The sequence below is a fragment of the Anolis sagrei genome, chromosome 2 (assembly GCF_037176765.1).
Source record: "Anolis sagrei isolate rAnoSag1 chromosome 2, rAnoSag1.mat, whole genome shotgun sequence".
In the NCBI taxonomy this organism is placed as follows: domain Eukaryota; kingdom Metazoa; phylum Chordata; class Lepidosauria; order Squamata; family Dactyloidae; genus Anolis; species Anolis sagrei.
In genome coordinates this window covers 184,576,710-184,599,116 of record NC_090022.1, presented here as the reverse complement: position 1 = coordinate 184,599,116, position 22,407 = coordinate 184,576,710, and the positions used below count along the sequence as shown (strand labels likewise).

Sequence of the window (22,407 nt, the reverse complement as noted above, 5' to 3'; positions counted from 1 at the left end):
CACAGAAATGGCATAGATCATCCATGCACCATGAGGGGAACAGGAGTGGGTGAAGTGAGAGGGCAGATATCATACTGACAGCTTTAAGGTTTGTGGCACCTGAATATTATTTGGTCACCGAATGAATGTTTGTGTGCAACCATGTGGATATGCTTCTGTACATATACATCATTTTGGCCAGACCTAATTCATGACGTGGAATCTGCTTTAACTCCTCTGTTTCTAACTAAAGATGGGGCAGCAGGGACTGCCAGTCAGCCTTTTCTTCTGAGCCCCCTGACCTTTCCTTCTTTTAGAAAACCAAGGACCTGCTACTCTGGTGTGTGGTGGAAGATGTTCTCTGGTGACCAGTATTGAAATAAGATTTAACTTTTAGTCTAGTTAATTTCCATACATGGAACGGAAAAGAAATGATGTCTTGTCCCTTATCACTGGTAACAAATTGTCTTTGGTCATCCTTTGTCCCATGATCCAACCACCCAAGTCAATCTGAACTGCTGTAGAACATAGAGCTGAGCTAACATGTAGAAATGATGCAGGCCCATTGAACCAGTTACTCCTTCCAACAACTTCCAGGTGTACCTCTGAAAATTGAGCTTTTTTTCATGTCAGGAGTGACTTGAGAAACTGCAAGTCACTTCTGGTGTGAGAGAATTGGCCATCTGCAAGGACTTTGCCCGGATGTTTGATGTTTTACCATCCTTGTGGGAGGCTTCTCTCATGTCCCCGCATGGGGATCTGGAGCTAACTGAGGGAGCTCAACCCGCTCTCCCCAGATTTGGACCACTGACCTATCGGACAGCAGTCCTGCTGGCACAAGGGTTTAACCCATTGCACCACTGGGGGATCCATCTTTGAGCTCTACTTGGGAAACATTTGAGGGAGTAACCGCTTCAATGGGCCTGCATCAGAGGTTGCTATATATACTGATGAGATTGCGGCCAATTTTCACACAAAAGTGACCAAAGGAGAGCACAACAGGTTCTGCCTCTTTGATGCTGTGACACTCACTTCAGAAGTAATTCCTACGAAAATCAACACTATCATTTCTAAGTAAGCATGCTGAGCTGTATATTGCACTGAGGGAAGCAATCCCTACGTCACACATCACATTTCCAAGAATTGCCTCCAGAATCTGTGAAGGTGGCTCATATACAGACTTGCTTAGAAATAGCTACCAATGAACAAAGCGGGCCTGCTGCAGAGAAAAGACATTATAGGACTGGGCTGCAAAATCACCAAAAATACCGATGCAAATGGAGCTAAGAGAAACAGTAACAACATGTGTTTGGGATCACAGGTACTACTGGCTCCCTTCCTAAGGGTGTGACTGAGTCTAGCCACAGTGAAAAGCAGGTTCCCAAATGGCTCCTCTTAATTGCGGAAAGGGTACATCCTATGATAGTTATCAAACAACTGCACATCCCACCCACCGTAGAGAAACCCCACAGAAACAGGGCACGTGTGAGTTATGTTTTGTCATTCCTTACACTTTCCTGCAATCACTGGGATTGTGCAGAAAAGTGACAGGCATTTGAGGGAACAGAAAGGGGAGAAGGGAGCTTTGGTGCATGTTGATCTATGCACTAACCGGTAGGTTTTGGACAATTCTTTTCGTCAGAGCCATCCCCACAATCCTTTTCTGAAACACAGAAACCAACCAGAGAAGACAGGAGAGTGGGTGCAGTGAACACACACACACTGACATGCACAATAGTAACCAAAAAGAAAAAAACAAGTCAACATGAGAAAGGGAAACAAAATATGAAAATGAAGCTGTAAGTGCATGTCAGAGAAGGAGCAAAGCAGGGTGGGATGGAGGAGAAAGCACCAGGAGAGTTGTGTCACAGCATGTAAGAGAACATCAGAAGCAGAAGAGAAATTGTTCATCCCTTCTTTCCCATCACCCTGTCCTCACAAGACACAATGTGATCATGGGATCTTGGGTAAAAGTGTATAATACTGATTTACTGTCAATAAAACCCAGGAATTGTGGTTTGAAATAAGCTTGTTTGTGAAACAAGCCAGATGATTGACTCATAAAAAGTAAAGGTAAAGGTTTTCCCGTGACATTAAGTCTAGTAGTTTCCAACTCTGGGGGTTGGTGCTCATCTCCATTTCTAAGCTGAAGAGCCAGCGTTGTCCGTAGACACCTCCAAGGTCATGTGGCTGGCATGACTGCATGGAGTGCCATTACCTTCCCGCCAAGGCAGTACTTATTGATCTACTCACATTTGCATGTTTTCGAACTGCTAGGTTGGCAGAAGATGAGCTTAACAGCAGGAGCTCACCCCGCTCCCTGGATTTGAACCTGTGACCTTTCAGTCAGCAAGTTCAGCAGCTCAGCGGTTTAATCCACTGCACCACCAGGGGGCCCTCATAACCCATGGTTTTGCCAAATTGTAGTTAGACCTTAATGTGAGAAGCAGACCTCGATTAAAGGCCAATAAGCCTCTGGTTTATTAAATGCATATTTGTATTTATTAAAATGTGTACAATCCAGTTTTATGAATTGACTCTGGGGAATATACAACCCTTAGATTCTGTGTTTGAAGCAAAATCAGTTCACTAAGGATCTTCTAAAAGGAACGGCTAAGCCTCTTGAAATAACTGGTCTGAACTCGTTGAATATTTTATTTCTCTCTTTGGCAGTTTTAGCAAAGAGGACTTTTTGGAAGCTCTGGAATCTTCTGAACATGTTTTGTGATGTTACCTGGGAATCGCTCTGAGTCCCCTCGGGGAGATAGAGTGGTATATAAATAAAGTATTATTATTATTATTATTATTATTATTATGATTATTATTATTACATTCAGGCAATGTGAATAATAAGGTGTCCTAATGTAAACGTGATTCAAAGCCCATGTCTGCTAAAGCCTTACTGGATCACTACTAAAAGACTTGATGGAAATAGGCTGCATATTCCATAGAACCAAAGACTGAGAAAGTAAAGTGTGTTTGTGAACGTGTGCATGATTGGAAGGTCATGATGGCATGACCAATATAAATTCACCCCAAATCAAGATAGTATTGCCTTCACAAGCCCTCTGCATTTAATCCATAAGAAAAACAAGGGGACACTCCTGAGAAGGGATAATATAAAACCACTGGAAAAGGGAAACGCTGAAACAAGGCAAGTACAGGCAGTCCCCGAGTTACAAACACCTGACTTACAAATTAATCCTAGTTAAGAACAGGGTGAGACAAAAGGAAGCAGGAGAAATCTACCCCAGAAAGGTAAATTCACTGCTGAAAGAGTTATCATGGGGAAAAGGTATCTCCACTGAACCTTTCTCACCAATCCTTGTTTCCACAACAAGCCACATTTTTCAAAATCCAACTCTCACAGGGACAGAAAGTGTGGTGAAATCTTCTGAACAGGGGCATAGGCAGCAAAAGAAAGGGGTGTTAACCTTTCCCTATGCTATCCAAAGCTCTCTCTCTCTCTATATATATACGGCTTGAATTACACTTTAAAATGTGCCTGTTCCTGACTTACTTACACACAAATTCAACTTGAGAACAAACCTACAGAACCTATCTTATTCATAACTTGGACACTGCCTGTACTCTTATATGCAAATAGGATGAACAGAAAGCAGATGAAAGCAAAGAAAATAATATCATGCAAAGATGGCAAGTATAGGCAAAGAAGCTCAAGGCACCACCACCACCACCCTTGCACAAGACTCTCCCATTCCCAAACTCAACTAGCCTCCCCTCGCCCCCATTTGCCTCCTGACCTCGCCACTCCAGCCAGCAGAGCTGAATTGTTACTCAAAAATGTGGCACTTACCATTGTCACATCTCCAGTTGATGTTGATGCAGCGACCATTATGGCAAGTAAACTGGGTTAGAGGGAAGCATGTTGGGTAGGCTGCAAAGAGAAAACAAGGATAAGACTAACAAGGACTGGCTTCCATGTACAGATTGCTCAGTGAATCTAGAGGAAATGGCTGCTCCCAGGGAGAGATGGCCATGTATAAATATGTGAGGGGAAGTCATAGGGAGGAGGGAGCAAGCTTGTTTTCTGCTTCCCTGGAGACTAGGACCCGGAACAATTGCTTAAAACGACAGGAAAGGAGATTCCACCTGAACATGAGGAAGAACTTCATAACTGTGGAGCTGTTCAGCAGTGGAACTCTCTGCCCCGGAGTGTAGTGGAGGTCCCTTCTTTGGAGGCTTTTAAACAGAGGCTGGATGGCCATCTGTCACGGGTGCTTTGAAGGTGATTTTCCTGCTTCTTGGCAGGGGGTTGGACTGGATGGACCTCGAGGTCTCTTCCAACTCAAGGATCCCATGATCCTGCTTGTCGGGCTCTTCCTCACAGCACTTTGGGGGCGTATTATGAGACTGGACATGGCAGGAGCCATTCATTTGACTCCCTCCTTCTCCCCCAGGCCCCTTCCACACAGCTGAATAAAATTCCACATTTTCTGCTTTGAATTGGGATATATGGCAGTGTGGACTCAGATAACCCAGTTCAAAGCAGATATTGTGTGATTTTCTGTCATTATATTCTGGGTTTATATGGCTGTGTGGAAGGGCCCTCAGACATACAGTCTTCCCTATCACTCACTCATTCATGGAATAGGACCCCTTCAAATCAGGAACAAAATTGGCAACGATTTTAGGGTTTGGGGTGAAAAGATCCTTCTGTATTCATAAACTAGCCTGCTTTTTGGGAAAGGGAACACATCCGAATTGTTCCCACATACACTTAGATGGGTCTGGGATGTATGTTGATTATTGTGTGTGGAAAAAACGCTTCTTAAAACAAAATGGGAGTAAGGACGCCGCGAGAACCATAAATAAAGACTTGACTTGGGTGCCATGTTGCTTCATCCCTAATGTAAGGAAGGAATGCAACATTATCTAGAAAAGGAGTGGAAATAATATTGGAAATTATTTCGATGAGTAACAAAAACAGGGGTTTGAAGCTGCTCTGACTCCTGTGCTCCCCCCCCCCCCCGGGGGGGTTGAGAAGGGTGAGGTAAAAATGCTGTAAATAAATAAATAAATAAATAAATAAGTGTCAAAAATATAACAAAACTGGAGTGACAAGAATATTTGCAGCTAAAAGGTAGTGGTATTTTTTTAAAGGAAAAATGTACCTGGTTCCTCTGCATAAAATCTCCAAAATTTAAAAAAAGCCTCTACACATACAAAGGCTATATGGGTTGTTGTTTTTTGTTTTTTTACAATGTCATTTGATAACTCCATTTTTCAATTACTTTCTCACAACAGGTAGAAAAATGATGAAGAATGACATTTACAAATCTTTACATCACTAACTGTCAAATGCATACTTAATAGCAAAAGTTACATCTGCTACTGCATAATGTCCAACATGTGGAATTTAACAACTCCTCCAGGCCATATGGCTATCCATTCTCCAGTTGTTATCCCAGCTCATGATTATATTAGAACAACTCCATTTGCTGTGGGCGGACCCACCTGGGAACGTACGATTTTGCATTACTCTAGCAAAATATCTGTGATTCCTATTACTTACCACATGAGGCTGACTCATCAGAGCGGTCCCCACAATCATCATCTAAGTCACAGGTCCAGGAGATTGGGATACAGCGGCCACTGGCACAGGAGAACTGGTTAGTAGGGCAGGTACGAGCTAGGTAAGCAGCATTCAACAACAGAAGCAAAGTTAATGGCAGATGTGGACACTTGTTTGGATTACCAAACTACACACACACACACAAAATAAGGGCACTTGCAATTACATAGATCTTTGGGATGTCACTAACTTAAGAAACGGGGCACATCCCCTATCACTGACAGTTAAAGAGGCAATGGCAGGACCAGCATTCACCTTACAAAGATTTATTTATTTATTATTTATTTACAGTATTTCTATACCGCTTTTCTCACCCCGAGGGGGACTCAAAGCAGTTTACACATAGATAATGGCAAAAATTCAATGCCTTGCAACTACAATAGTAAAAACACACTTTAAACATACTAAAAACAGTACATCATCAAATATCAAAACAGTTATTAAAACCATAAAACAATCTCATCAGTCGAGTCGCCGTTCCAGTCCTTGTCCCACTAAAAGCTGCATACATCTGTTGTCTGAAGGTCCCAAAACTGTGATTTTAATTTTTTTTCTAAAGGTCAGGAGCGGGGGAGCAGATCTTACCTCCTTTGGGAGTGTGTTCCATAGACGGGGGGCCACAGCCGAGAAGGCCCTGCTCCTTGTCCCCGCCAGATGCATTTGCGTTGTTGACAGAAGTGAGAGCAGGGCCTCCCCGGATGATCTTAAATTGTGAGGTGGGACATAGGGGCAGATGTGTTCAGACAAGTAAGCTGGGCCCAAACTGCATAAAGCTTTATAGGTCAAAACCAGCACTTTGAATTGGGCTCGGAGATGGACCGGCAGCCAGTGGAGCTGGCATAACAGGGGGATGGTATGCTCCCCGTATGCCGCCCCAGTTGGTAATCTGGATGAACTGAGTTCAGATCAGAAGTAAAACAGATATCATTCTACCAAACAGGCAAGAACAGCCGTACTGTGAAGTAACATGAAACAAACCCCTAAAATGGCAGATGACCCTTGTGCAAGGCTAAAAGCCTTGGCAGAATAAATGTAGGCAAACAGAAGGACAGAGAACAAGGCACCCTCACCTGAGCAAGTGGAGTTAGACTCATCTTCATTATTCCCGCAGTCATTATCCCCATCGCACAGCCAGCGGTTGGGGATGCAGCGGTTGTTCTCACACTTGAAACGGTCTGAGGGGCACGTGTGCTGATCTGAATAATGACAAGGCAAGGAAAGGACTTACCACTTATGAGAACAAAGTATTTCTTTCTCCTATATGCACTACATTGTTTTGAATTGTCTCATGATAGTGTTTTCACAAGAAAAGATGTTCAGTATACTGGTGCTTCTTTTTGGGCAGTACCAACAAGTGTTTGCTTTGGTTCCACTGCTGTTGTCTCTGAACGAGTCTTTGCCAATGTCACCCCATATAACTGTTGCTAATGCTAGAGATATTTTGCTCTGGCATAGACACTGAGAACTGGGAAGCCCTGGCCCTTGAGCGCTTCAGCTGGAGGTCAGCTGTAACCAGCAGTGCTGTAGAATTTGAAGAGGCACAAATGGAGGGTGAAAGAGATAAGCATGCCAAGAAGAAAGGTGCGTCAAGCAAACCCCAACCGAGACCGCCTTCCACCTGGAAACCAATGCCCTCACTGCGGGAGTAGACGCAGATCAAGAATAGGGCTCCACAGTCACTTACGGACCCACCAGTACACTGACCTTGAAGGACTATCCTACTCAGACAATGAGGGATCGCCTAACTGAACTGTTTCTAAGCAGTAGTTGTGTAGTTGAAGGCTTTCGTGGCTGGAATCAATGGGTTACTGTGAGTTTTCTGGGCTGTGTGGCCATGTCTCAGCAGCATTCCCTCCTGACGTTTCACCCACATCCATGGCAGGCATCCTCAGAGATTGTGAGGTATATTAGAAACTAGGTAAGTGAGGTTTATATATCTGCTGAAGGTCCAGGGTGGGAGAAAGAACTCTTGTCTGTTGGAGGCACGTATGAATGTTGCAATTAATCACCTTGATTAGCATTGCAAAGCTTTGCAGCTTCAAGGCCTGGCTGATTCCTCCCTTGGGAAATTCTTTGTTGAGAGGTGTTAGCTGGCCCTGATTGTTTCATGTCAGGAATTCCTCTGTTTTCTGAGTGTTGCTCTTTATTTACTGTCCTGATTTTAGAGTTTTTAAAATACTGGTAGCCAGATTTTGTTCATTTTCATGTTTTCCTCCTTTCTGTTGGAATTGTCCACATGTTTGTGGATGTCAGTGCCTTGTCTGCATAGTCTGACATGGTAGATCTTAGAGTGGTCCAGCATTTATGTGTTCTCAAATAATATGCTGTGTCCAGACTGGCTCTGCTATGGCTGACTTCTCAGGTTGCGTTAGTCTGCAGTGCTGTTTGGGCAATGCTGTGTTTGGTGGTCCCTATGTAGACTTGTCCACAGCTGCATGGTATCCAATAGACTCCTGCAGAGGTGAGACAATTCCTCTTGTGTATGTAGTCTACATAGGGACCACCAAATACAGCAGCGCCCAAACATGAATCAAGGAACATGAAAGGAACTGCAGACTAATTCAACTAGAGAAGTCAGCCATAGCAGAGCATCCTAGACACAGCATATTACGTATTGGAGAACACAGAAATGTTGGACCACTCCAACAACTACGTCACACTACACAGAGAAGCCACTGGAATCCACAAGCATGTGGACAATTTCAACAGAAAAGAGGAAACCATGAAAAGGTACAAAGTCTGGCTACCAGTGTTAAAACACTCTAAAGCTAGGACAGTAAATAAAGGACAGCATGCTGAAAACGGGAATTCCAGACATGAAAAAATCAGGGCCAGCTAACACCTCCAAATGAAGTTTCCCCCAGGCAGCAACCAGTCAGGCTTTGAAGCTGCAAGACCATTAAATGCTTATCAAGGTGGTTAATTACAACTTTGACACTTGCCTCCAACAGACAAGAGTTCTCTCTCCTATCCTGGATCTTCAACAGATATATAAACCTCTCTTGTCTAGTTTCCAATATACCTCACAACCCCCTGAGGATGCCTACCATAGATGGGGGAAAAACATCAGGAGAGAGTGCTTCTGGAACATGGCCATACAGCTCTGAAAACTCACAGCAACCCACTAACCAGTAGTTGTTTGCACATTTAGTTTGGTTTCTCAGTAAATGCCTGCCTGACATTGAAGATCCTACAAGCACATACTGTCATCAGCAAAAACTTTTTGATGTCTCTCATTCATAAGAGTGTCCTAAGTCAAAGGTGACTTCACAATGATTAATAACATATGTATTGCCATAATTCGAAACTCCTTGAGCCCAGAAATGTGAATACCTGAACTCTGAGATAAAAGGCGACAGAGATTGAATGAGCATGCAATGCCTATCCTCTGCTACAGATACTTTTTTGAATAATTTAGATTTATGGTGGTTTTGGATCCTGCTTTTTGAGAAAATGGAAAATGCGGTAGAAGGAGAAAAAGGGCACAAGAATGTTCCATGTATTCCTCAGCAACCAGACAAGCTAGCGACTTCCTTTTTCAATTATTAACTCTAATTCCCAAGATGCTATATCACAGAGTAAGTTTATTTATTTATTTCATTTCCACTCCACCTTTCTTGACCCCGGAGGAGATTTGAGGGGGCTTAATTTAATGCCGCACAGATAAACAATAAAACACATCTCATCAAAATATAATGCAATCTAAACATATACGCAATTAAAATAGATATCAATCACTTACTTTGGAATTTGATATATTAAATTAGGGACAGGGATGCTTGGGGACCCAGAAGCAGTATATATGGGGGAAATAAATGCTTTGTTCTCACAATGTCATAATTTCATGTTTGGATCCCTTAGAGCAGTGGTTCTCAACCTGTGGTTTCCAAGGCCTACAATTCTGAGAAAGTCCAGCCAATTTATCAGCTGTTAGGATTTCTGGGAGTTGAAGGCCAAAACATCTGGAGACCCACAGGTTGAGAACCATTACCTTAAACTTAGAGGCCCACACTGCAACCCCACAAGTGCCCATTTCTTAATGAATGAAAGTAATGCCACATCACATCTGGTCAACTTTCAGGTCACTCCTGGCATGTGTGTGTGAGACCACCCATAAGCTAAAACAGCACCTACAAAATGGATTTTGAAGGAAATTCCAAGTGCTATGCGATCCCCTCTAACATACTAAAATGTGGTCTGAATTTGCTCAGATTCCCAGATCACCTGTTTCTGTAAACAACTAAAAACACAGCTGTGGAAAACTGTTTCTTACAATTTAGCTCTAATCCCCACCTTCTCCTACAGCAGGGGTCCACAAACATTTTAAACAGAGGGCCAGGTCAAAGTCCCTCAAACTGTTGGAGGGCCGCATTATAATTTGAAAATAATGAATGAATTCCTATGCACAATGCACATATCTTATTTGTAGTGCAAAAAAACTTAAAATAAAATAATTAAACAATTTTAACAAATATAAAGTTATTAGTATTTTAATGGGAAGTGTGGGCCTGCTTTTGGATGATGAAATACCGTTGTTGTTGTTGTTGTCGTTGTTGTGTGCTTTCAAGTCATTTCAGACTTAGGTTGAACATGAGCGAGGGCCAGGTAAATGACCTTGGAGGGCCGTATCTGGCCCCTGGGCCTTAGTTTGAGGACCCTTGTCCTAGAGATTCATCTAACATTTGAAAATGCTAAGATTCTTCACCTAAGGTAAAACAGTCTTATTCTATATGACTATATGTCCCGTTTGCCCTATTTGAGGGTGTCTCCTAGGGCCCTTTCATACAGTCATGTAACCTAGAATATCTAGGCAGAAAATCCCACAATATCTGCTTGGAACTTGGTTATCTAAGTCCCACACAGCCATATATTTCAGTTCAAAGCAGATAATGCAGGAATTTATTTAGCTGTGTGTATGGGGCCCTAGTGGTAGGTAAAATCCTACCAGAGAAAATACTCACGGCAGAGCTCCGGTGCTTCATCACTGTTGTCGAGGCAGTCATTGTCACCATCACACTTCCAGCGCTCCTGTATACAGCGGTTGTTCTTGCAAGCAAATTCTCCATGTTGGCATTGTGGTGGTGGGCTATATGATGGGTTGACTAGCCAAAAATGGGAAAGTGAGAGATAAAAAAATTGAGGGTGAGGGATTTTATGAGACACTTTCCTTGAAAACAACATAATTTTCCCTTAAGAATTTCCTTAAAGTGGTGTTAATGATTACTACAAGTCCATAGAACACAAAGTGATATATTCAGGGCTAAATTAACACAATGCAAAATGTTTGGCATTGGAACATGCAATTTTTTTGATGAACAGGACCTCTTTATGTGTATAATTAGTCCGATCATAAAAACATGGAAAAGGTTTATTGGCATGTTTTATTTATTGTTTAATGAATTGTATAATGTGTTTTTAAATTATTTTAAATGATCCACCTAGGGCCCTAAGATCATCTGAGGAGACCCTGCTCATTGTCCCCCCATTGTCACAATCGCGTCTGGTGGGGACAAGGGGCAGGGCCTTTTCTGTGGTGGCCCCCTGGCTATGGAACTCCCTCACAAGTGAAATTAGATCTGCTGCATCCCTCTTGACCTTCCGGAAACAAGTAAAATCCTGGCTATGGGATCAGGCCTTTGGAGAATAGTCTGACCTACTGACGTGTTGACTTATTTAGAACTGATGGACTGCCCTTGGATAATGATTTAAATTGGTGACCGCTGACTATTGTTGTCTGTTTTTATATTGTGTTTTATATTGTTGATACGGTTTTATACTGTTTATACTGTTTTATATTGTTGTTATTATTACATCGCTGTTAATTGTATATTTATGTTTTGATGTGGGCGCCATGGGGTGCCACTTTGTTAGCCGTCCTGAGTCCCTCTGCGGAGGTTGAGATATAAAAGCCCTAAATAAGTAATAAATAAATATTGATTGTTTATATGCTGATAGCATCATATACTTGTGTGAAGCCGCCCTGAGTCCCCCTTTGGGGGGAGAAGGGCAGGGTAGAAATACATATATACGTGTGTGTGTGTGTGTGTATAAAAATAAATAAACATGTCTTCTGTGCATACGCATGTGAGTGTCTATACAATCAAGATCTAAACCATGGTGCAATGACACATTTCTTCAATACTGTGGAATCCCATGTCTGCCTCTGTCTCTGGAACACAAATAGTTACCTTGGCAGGTGACAGAATCTGTGCCCAAAATTTGGTCCTCTGCACAGGCACATTGCCTGCCATTAGGGATGGCCAGGCAAAGGCTGCTGCAGCCTCCGTTGTTTACTCGACAGTTGTTGGAACCAACTGAAAAAAACAGAACAGGAAATGGAATGAGAGGAGCCAAAACACAGTTCCACATGAGGAAATGCTTAGGATGTGGAGGAGGAGGAGGAAACAAAGAGCCTAGAAGGCTATCCTCTGTATTATAAAGAATACATCAAAGCCTTCTCAGTGGACTGCTCTGAGTTGCGCTCTCCAAGCACATATCCCATCGAGGCAGGATTCAAGGCCTGCTCAAACTGCTTTGCAACATCCATCCTCATCAGAAATTCATCAGCACACCAAGATTGCAATAGAAGAGAAAATGTCACTGTACACATGTCTGCAAGTAACTAGAACAAGGCCCTGCTGTATAAACCCGGGTTCTGCCATTGTGCTTGGAAATTCAAGGGGACTAACCCTGTGCCTTGTCCAGAAAAGTGATAATAAATTCATCTCTGTGTAACTTTCTGCATCATCTATCTGCAAGCTTGATCCCGAATAGTGTATTTACAAAATACACTCTGATAACACTATGTAACACAATTTTTGTTCCTGGGTTATAAATGTTATTTCCTAATTAGTCCGATCATAAAAACATGGAAAAGGTTTATTAAACTTCAAAAACTTTGTTTGTGCAGGACATCTTGCAGCACATTTTGATACAGCTTTTCAATGAATATAACAACAACAACAACAACAACAACAACAACAGGAAAAACTCAGCCGCTATCAAGACCTCAAAGTCGAACTGCAAAGGCTCTGGCATAAACCAGTACAGGTGGTCCCAGTGGTCATTGGCGCACTGGGTGCCGTACCAAAAGATCTCAGCCAGCATTTGGAAACAATATACATTGACAAAATCACGATCTGTCAACTGCAAAAGGCCACCTTACTTAGATCTGTGCGCATCATTCGAAAATACGTCACACAGTCCTAGACGCTTGGGAAGTGTTCGACTTGTGATTTTGTGATACGAAATCCAGCATATAGATCTCGTTTGCTGTGACATACTGTGCTTTTGTGTCAATGATGATGATGATAATGATAATGATAATGATAATAATAATAATAATAAACAACTGGAAAAGCTGACACAATATGAGAATTTAAAGATTGAACTGCAAAGACTCTGGCACAAGCCAGTAAAGATGGTCCCAGTGGTCATCGGCACACTGGGTGCAGTGCCTAAAGACCTTGGCCTGCACTTAAACACAATTGGCGCTGACAAAATTACCATCTGCCAGCTGCAGAAGGCCACCTTACTGGGATCTGCATGCATTATTCACCAATACATCACACAGTCGTAGACACTTGGGAAGTGTCCGACATGGGATCCAACACAACTGCCAGCAGAGTGATCTTGTCTGCTGTGGATTCATCTTGTTGTGTTTCAAATAACAACAACAGCAACAACTTTATTTTTGTACCCCGCCTCCATCTCCCTGAAGGGACTCTGGACAATTTACAAGGGGTCAAGCCCAATCAACACAGTTAAAAACATAACATAGTAAAATACAATATAAAATAAAACAACAACATTATAACAATATATAAAAACAGGCATCAAAACCAACAACCAATATTCATTTCAGTATCCCATAGAGTTTCAACCAATTCAACACTGTGGCAGTCACAAAAACAAAGCTTCTTGAGTATAACAACTACTTTCAAAGTAAGTACCACATATTTCAACAGAAAATAACATTTTCAAAGCAGGAAGATAATGTTTTTAAATTTTTGTTGCATAGTGTAATAAGTTTGATATTGATCCAATCTCAAGAAGTATCTTTGAGTACATTTAGCCACACACCTTGCTGCTGCTGAGCATCGTACATGCGGATTTCAAAGATTGGTGGACGTTCATTGCGCAAAAGTGTAACAGCCTTGGAGTTCTGGTCGAGGCGATAGATGCTGCCGCTCCGGTACTCAGTCCAGAAGATAAAGTTGCCATAGTGGCACAAGCCAAAGGCATGATTCAGTTCATTACCATCATAAACAATCTGCATGGGGAAAACAGACAGAGAAAGAGACACATAATAATAATAATAATAATAATAATAATAATAATAATAATAACAACAACAACAACAACACCACCACTACTCTGGGACTTCCGAATTCAGACTAAGTTTTGGAGTACAATACTCCCGACCTCACGATTGTGTTAAAAAAACCAAGTATGGATTGTCAATGTTGCAATCCCAGGTGACAGCAGGATTGAAGAGAAACAACTGGAAAAGCTGACACGATACGGGGATTTAAAGACATAGGTTATATATGGAAGGGTAAAATAGAGAGGCGATACTAACCTTGCGTTCCGTACCATTCAGCATAACCATCTCAATCCTGTCATAAAAGGCATCCACCCAGTACAGCACCTTCCCTGGGATGTCCAGGCTCAGCCCATTGGGCCACAGGACAGTCTTGGAGGTGATGAAGACATTGCGGTGGGAGCCATCCATCCAAGCCTTTTCAATCTTCCCCCTCTTGCTATCCTTCGGGTCTTCCTCCCAGTCAGTCCAATACATCAACCTAGGAGCAAGTGAGCAGGTAGATTTATTTATTCGCTTCCTCATTATACCCAACTGCTCAGTTATAATTTACTTATGTGGGTGGTTAAGGCAATAAACTGGACAATGGGGAAGCATTTTATAATGTCAATTAGCATTGTGCCATTTTGAAAAGATCAGTCATTTGTTCTCACATTGGTTCTTCCATTAAAAAATATTTCATTGAATGCTCTGCTCACGTAGACACTTCATTGGCTATTCAGCTACTGCTATTTCATTTTGCTTTGTCTCCAAAGTACCAAAGTTAGTGGTCGCAAAGCAATGACAAGTGCATTCAATCTAGTTATTTGAATTCACCATGCAGGATTTCATTGTGAACAGAAATAAAGATACTGGTATATAAAAAAAGGTTTAGAGAAAAAAAAGATAACATTTGATTTCTCTCATTTTCTTATTTTTTTTTTAAACACATACATACACAGAGTAAAAAAAGTGGGTATAAATAAACATAGCAACAACATGCACAAGATCCTGTCTTCCATAAAACAGAGCCAAATATTAGCTACAAAATCAGTCACATTAATGAAAAAGTGTTTTCCTGTTTTGAAACATCTAGTTACAACTATACATATCTTGATTACATGCAAATTAGATAAATATAAAACCTTCTAAATGTTTGCAAACTGTGTATGTGTGTGGTATCTGTGTCCGCATGCGTCTTCATGTTGCCTGTCAACTTATGAATAGATTTCTCAGGATTTTCTTAGGCAAGGAATAATCAGATGTTGTCTTGACAATTCCTCTAAAATATAGTCTACAGCACCTGACTGATGCAAAATGAACTGGCCTGGGCGATTTCCAATGTTTGAGTCACTTCATGCACAACAAAAGCACAAATTCATTTGAAGTCAGATATGTGGTAGAACCTGAAAAAAGCTACTTTTGGAGGCAACCAATTTTCAGAATCCCAGCCAAAGATGCAGCTCAAAAAGAAACTTGCAATTGGGTCCACCTTGATTAAATTTCTACAGTCAGTTTGAAGTCTTAACAGGCAGATGTAACAAATGCTCTTGAAATATACTGCTTTTTGACTCTCTCACTTTTTTTATTTATTTATTTGTCCTCGTGGACAACAAGTTAAACATGAGCCAACAATGTGATGTGGCGGCAAAAAAAGCCAATGGGATTTTGGCCTGCATCAATAGGAGCATAGTGTCTAGATCTAAGGAAGTAATGCTACCCCTCTATTCTGCTTTGGTTAGACTACATCTGGAATATTGTGTCCAATTCTGGGCACCACAATTCAAGAGAGATATTGACAAGCTGGAATGTGTCCAGAGGAGGGCGACTAAAATGATCAAGGGTCTGCAGAACAAGCCCTATGAGGAGCGGCTTGGGGAGCTGGGCATGTTTAGCCTGAAGAAGAGAAGGCTGAGAGGAGATATGATAGCCATGTATAAATATGTGAGAGGAAGCCACAGGGAGGAGGGAGCAAGCTTGTTTTCTGCTTCCTTGGAGACTAGGACGCGGAACAATGGCTTCAAACTACAAGAGAGGAGATTCCATCTGAACATGAGGAAGAACTTCCTGACTGTGAGAGCCGTTCAGCAGTGGAACTCTCTGCCCCGGAGTGTGGTGGAGGCTCCTTCTTTGGAAGCTTTTAAGCAGAGGCTGGATGGCCATTTGTCAGGGGTGATTTGAATGCAATATTCCTGCTTCTTGGCAGGGGGTTGGACTGGATGGCCCATGAGGTCTCTTCCAACTCTTTGATTCTATGATTCTATGATTTATGTCCCGCCCTTTTCACTCTGAAGGGGACTCAGGGTGGCTTACATAACTGGCATTATTTCATGCCCAAACAACAAAAATTAAAAGCAATTAGACAATCATTTAAAACAACATAAAACAACATATGTAAACATTAGATGACTATTGTACATAGATCCAAAGCCAGATGATCAAATAATCATATTCATCAATCAATTCTATTTTACAGTTGAATATAGTCAAATATGGGGCATTCAAACCTTTCTGGGAATAATGAACATATGCAAACTCAACTAAAATGGCTTTTACACACCACTTTCCTAGTTTTCCACATTTTTACAGTAGGCATCATGGCAAAGGGGAGTTTCTAAAAGGAACAGGGTGCAGAGGACTCAGTGATGGATCCAATGTCAGGTGGTGATGGTGGCAAATCTGTTCCATACTATAGCCCAAACCTTCAAAATACTATCTAAGGGTGTATCTATACTGTAAAGTTACTGCACCTTTTACAAGATCTTTTGGCTTCTCTGCCAGAGTGGTGGTGCTGCACTGAATGACATCTCCCACAATTCCTTCGCATTGAGCCATGGCAGTCCTGCCAAACTGCATTCATTCTACAATATCAATCAGGAATCATCAAACTGCAGCCCTCAAGCTGTCTGGGCCTCCAACTCCCAGAATTCCTGACAATTGAACAAGCTGATTAGGGCTTTTTGGGTGTTAGAGCCTCAAATAGCTGGAAGGCTGCAGTCTGAGGATGCCTGGTATAGATGCACCCTAAGGGTTTGTTTGTTCAGTACTTTGGATAGTGGTATGGATGTACCACCCTAATGATATCTAAGCCAATGGGCATCACTGATAGTCCTGGTCTGAGAGGCAATAGGAAAATGCTCCTGTGGCTATGATCATGGGCAGGAGCTAAGCTAACACTCACTATAAGACAATTAACCATGGGTACAGAAAAGAAAATTGCTGGAAGAAACGTTAACAACCTTAGATATGCAGATGATACCACTTTGATGACCAAAAGCAAGGAGGAGCTGAGGAGCCTTCTAATCAAGGTGAAAGAAGAAAGCGCAAAAACTGGGTTGCAGCTAAACATCAAAACAACCAAGATTATGACAACAAGAATGACTGACAACTTGGAAGTAGAGGGAGAAAATGAGGAGGCAGTGACAGACTTTGTATTTCTAGGTGCAAAGATTACTGCAGATGCAGACTGCAGCCAGGAAATCAGGAGATGCTTACTTCTTGGGAGGAGAGCAATGTCCAATCTCTATAAAATAGTGAAGAGCAGAGACATCACACTGGCAACGAAGAACCGCATAGTTAAAGCAATGATATTCCCCATAGTCACCTACGGATGTGAGAGCTGGACCATAGGGAAGGCTAAGCGAAGGAAGATAGATGCTTTTGAGCTGTGGTGTTGGAGGAAAGTGCTGAGAGGGCCTTGGACAGCGAGAAGATCCAACCAGTCCATACTTCAGGAAATAAAGCCCGACTGCTCATTGGAGGGAAAGATAGTAGAGGCCAAAATGAAGAAATTCCCCCATGTAAGCCACCCCGAGTCCCTTCAGGGAGATGGAGGCAGGGTAGAAAAATAAAATTCTTCTTCTTCTTCACATCATGAGAAGAAAGGAAAGCTTAGAGAAGAAAATCATGCTGGGAAAAAGGAAAGGAAAAGGAAGAGGGGCTGACCAAGGTAAAGATGGATGGATGGCATTCTTGAAGTGACTGGATTGACCTTGAAGGAGCTGGGGGTGGTGATGGCTGACTGGGAGCTTTGGCGGGGGCTGGTCCATGAGGTCACGCAGAGTCAGAAACGACTGAACAACAACAACAACAACAACAACAACAACAGAAAAGAGCTGTGGAAAGTTACTTTTTAGACTAATTAGGAAAATTCAGGAGCTGGAGTACCACTTTCCAAATAACTGATGTTTACAAGCTCCAGCACAGATGACAAAGATCTCTGCCTTCTTCAATACTCCAGGAACAGGGTGGCTTCAGATAACTCTTTGGACATAGTATTTGATTTGTTTTGTGACATTAACTAATCACAGAATAGCTCATGCAATCCATGCTAGGTATTTTGGTTTTGTGCTCCCCTGAGAAGCACTGCAGAAAAGACTATAGACACTGGCAAGTAGGTAAGGTGGCACCAGGGATTGGTTCTGTGACTACGCTAATATCTGGAAATGAAATGAGAAGACCCTTGAATATTCATCTTGCAGAGGATGAGTAGAAGAGAAGGAGGGATGCTGCAATATCCCAACACAAAAAAGATCTAATGAGGACAAGAAAGAAATAGCTTGTTCTATGGGAATAAAGTTTACCTCCCATGCTTCTGTAGACTGGGAGAAATCACGAGTGATTGAGTGCACATTGCAATTCAATGTCTTGCTGGGCCTGTCGGAGCAACTCTGAAGAGCAGGACATGCCTTTCAAACCCACAGGGAATGAAGCCCCAGAGGCATCAGAGTGAAAAGATATTTTTTGGGGGGGGGGGGGGGGGAGGGGGCTCTTTAGCTGAAATCTTTAGGGAGCCACTGCAGGAGGCAGATGTTTCCTTCCTGTTGAGTGGAAATTCTCTGGTTCACATCACATGCAAGAGGATCAATGAAGCTGTGAGAACGAGTGACAAACACAATTTGAAAAAAGATTTTAAAAACAAACAAGCAAAGAAATATATCGTAGGCCTCGCAATGAGAATACTTTTTTCAATACTGTAGCTGGTCCCAATATATTTTGGGGTGCTGAATACAAAAAGAACAATAAAAATGCCGTACCACAACACAGTTCTCTCACCAATTTGGTATTTTTATCAATTTGGTTGTTACTCGGTTTGAATGAAGTTTGGATGCTGATATTCCCGTGTGATTTCTTTTAGTACCTTTGAGTTTTATGTGTTCTGAAAGTCTATTAGAAGACCTTAACTCTTTTCTTACTGTTTACTCCACAAATAAATCTTAGTCACATGTAAGGAAATAAAAATGTCAAAACAAACTGTGAAAAATACAGTACACAATGGAGCAAATCTGAGGTCATTTCTGGATTTTGAAGGCCAAATTCCTATAATATCAGCACATTTTTAAAAATATTTTTTCTTTGTGACCCTCAGTTTTGTAGGACTGCATATTCTATATCACTCAAGTGTTAAATTGCTGGGTAATAAAGCTTGACGGATTGCAGAATTCCAGTCCATTTTGAGCTAAACTGGTTTGGGGGTTGCATCTGTCAGAGTTTTTAAGTACGTCATTTCTTAAATAACAATAAGAAAATGTAAGTAAATGTAAGGATCAAGGCCCAAGCATCTATATAAATAAAAATGTAATGTTCGTTTGTGGGATTAACAGAACTCAAAAACCAGTGGGTCAATTGACACCAAATTTGAAAGGCGTACACCTAGCAACCCAATGTACGTCCTTCACTCAAAATTTTTTGATTTTGTCATTTGGGAGTCATAGTTTCTGGAATTGTTAGTTCACCTACAATCAAAGAGCAGTCTGAACCCCACCAATTATGGCATTGAACCAAGCGTGGCATACAGGACTCCCATGACCAACAGACAACACTAGAAGGGTTTGGTGGGCATTGACCTTGAGTTTGGGAGTTGTAGTTCACCTACATCCAGACAGCACTGTGGACTCAAACAATGATGGATCTGGACCAAACTTGGTACAAATATTCCATATGCCCAAATATGAACACAAATGGAGTTTTGGGGAAATAGACCTTGGCATTTGGGATTTGTAGTTACAGGGATTTATAGTTCACCTACAATCAAAGAGCATTCCGAATCCCACAAACGACAGAATCGGGGCAAATTTCCCACACAGAACCCACATGACCAACAGAAAATACTTAAGGCCATTCAGTCCAACTCTCTTCACCAGAACAAGAAAATGTAATCAGAGACAAAGAGCCATCCTGCCATAGATATACATAGATATATATGATTCACACACACAGATATAGTATCATAGATTTGAAAGGGGCCCCGAAAGAAGGACAATGATATGTTGCATATTCCAGAGTAGGCAAACCAGACAATCTCCACATCAACACTGACAAAGAAACAACAAGAAATACTGTTTGCCCACAAGCATAAATAAATTACATATATGAGAAACTAATACTTTCTCATTTACTTTATTTTCCAGATCATCAGACTGGGCCACAGCAACGCGTGGCAGGGGACGGCTAGTACTGTATTAAGAATCAAGCCACCTGGTTAGTCTTTACAGCCAGGGTGGAGACGTTGTAAATGTACTAAACTAGTACAAAGCTTCTATGTTTTTGAGGGTTGAAGGAGTTGTGTTGATTGAGAGTTACTGTTTGAGAGAAAGCTGCAAAGTTCCAGAAGGAGGAGGAAGAGAAAGCCTTTTGCAAGTAAGAAGGTTTCAACTACTTGAGAGTGCCTGGCAGAAGGGTTTGAGAAGAGTCCCAGTCTTCTCCTGTACTGCAAATATTCCTTTGCATAAAGTATTTTTCTAGTTAGTGTATGTCTACTCCTAAAACCAGAATGGGAGAGCTTCTGCTGAAAAGGGGGTTGTTTCTGTTGCTGCATACAGAACAGTTTTAATTCCATTGTAACAGCATCTTATATCTTGGACTGATCACATCTGTATCAATTGGAAAAAGATTGAGACTATTATTGGACTGTCTTTTCAGGTTGAGCTTTCTTGAGGGAAGAAGATATTGTGAGAGAAAGAGGTTTCTCAACTACAAATTCTCTCCCCTGTAATACTTCCTTCCTGCCTATTCTAAAGTCATTTTGCCAACAAATAAACCAATTTTCTCAGACCTTGAATAAGTCACTGAGATAGCTGCTTATCTTGTTGTTGTTCTACTCTATTCTGTCTCATAATTTCTATTACATTTAATTATTTAAAAACAATTCTAAAATAATTCTATTAACAAAACAATTCGACAGTATTATAAAAAAATAGCGTGTGGTGTCTTGAGAATTTGATAGTGCTGAGGATTAAGGATTCGGATTTAATAAGCAAGTGCATGGATGCACAAATGGATAGATGAATGAATGAATGTCTGCTACATGTGTTCTGGAAATCTGTGACTCACCATAGCTCAGTAGGCATGACCCAGACAAAACCAATCACTGCAAATGGAAAGGCTATAAATCCACTGTTTAAAAATGAAAGCCTCCATTTCCAGTATGCCACGGAGTTTTACACTCCCAGAATTAGAATTTGATGATACAGAAAACGATTGCTGGCATGAACCATGCAAGAAGAAAAATCAGAAATACATATCCTACAGGAGATTCTAGAAGAGAGAAATCCCAATAGACAACTTCAAACAAATGTCACTCAGATTATCGGCACTCTGCAGGTTCACTTTTTTGCTTTATGTCTCAACAGCAGCAAAAATAGGACTCTCTAGAAAACAGAAGTCTCACCCACCCATTCAAGGGATCCACCACAATGGCTCGAGGGTGAGTCATCTTCCCTTCAATCAAAGTCTTCCGGGTCTGGGCAGCCTTCTCTAGCCGGGCAACACTGATGGTCTTCTTGGGCCCATCGTCAGTCCAGTAGAGGTTGTTCCCCATCCAGTCCACAGCGATGCCTTCCACATTGTGAATGCCTGGAAGGAGTTAAATCAACAAATGTGCTCGGCATACAACACGCCAGGCAGATGGGGACACATCAGACACCAAGGGCTGAAGTGAAAGTGACATGACCATATGAATGGTGCCATGCGCTCCACTGCCTGATCTCTAGTGAAACAGACAGGGCACAGGGCTTGATGGACACACATGTGCCGACGACGCCACCTGCTTCAATGAGGCAGGGACAGAGTCAACAGCAGAGCACAGCATTTAGGCTTACACCCACAGGCAATTTATATATAAAAAATCTAACAAGCATAAAAATAGCAAAATGTATTTCATTTGGGAAACTACTGGCTGGTCTACTTTCTGAATAAAGACTCTCTGCAGCCCAATTCTATTTACATTCATGTCTAGAGAGTGGCTTTGTTTTGTCATGTCAGGAGCGACTTGAGAAACTGCAAGTTGCTTCTGGTGTGAGAGAATTGGCCGTCTGCAAGGACGTTGCCCAGGGGACGCCCAGATGATTTGATGTTTTCATCATCTTTGTGGGAGGCTTCTCTCATGTCCCCGCATGAGGAGCTGGAGCTGATAGAGGGAGCTCATCCGCCTCTCTCTGGATTTGAACCTATGACCTGTCGGTCTTCAGTCCTGCCGGCACAGGGGTTTAACCCACTGAGCCACTGGGGGGGGGGGGGGGGTTACAGAGTG

General features: G+C 41.9%; 1 protein-coding gene across 3 annotated transcripts in view; it reads right to left on the bottom strand.

The window, feature by feature from the left end:
* Window positions 1-22,407, bottom strand: part of LRP1 (LDL receptor related protein 1) — a 439,797-nt gene that overhangs the window by 124,190 nt on the left and 293,200 nt on the right. For all 3 annotated transcript variants that reach the window (XM_060763011.2, XM_060763013.2, XM_060763012.2), the window contains 8 exons: window positions 21,551-21,731; window positions 14,157-14,379; window positions 13,658-13,847; window positions 11,764-11,889; window positions 10,537-10,677; window positions 6,646-6,771; window positions 5,516-5,632; window positions 3,797-3,877 (listed from right to left, as the gene is read on the bottom strand). In XM_060763011.2, coding sequence (XP_060618994.2) covers window positions 3,797-3,877; window positions 5,516-5,632; window positions 6,646-6,771; window positions 10,537-10,677; window positions 11,764-11,889; window positions 13,658-13,847; window positions 14,157-14,379; window positions 21,551-21,731 — 1,185 coding nt within the window. The remainder of the gene's footprint in view (window positions 1-3,796; window positions 3,878-5,515; window positions 5,633-6,645; window positions 6,772-10,536; window positions 10,678-11,763; window positions 11,890-13,657; window positions 13,848-14,156; window positions 14,380-21,550; window positions 21,732-22,407) is intronic.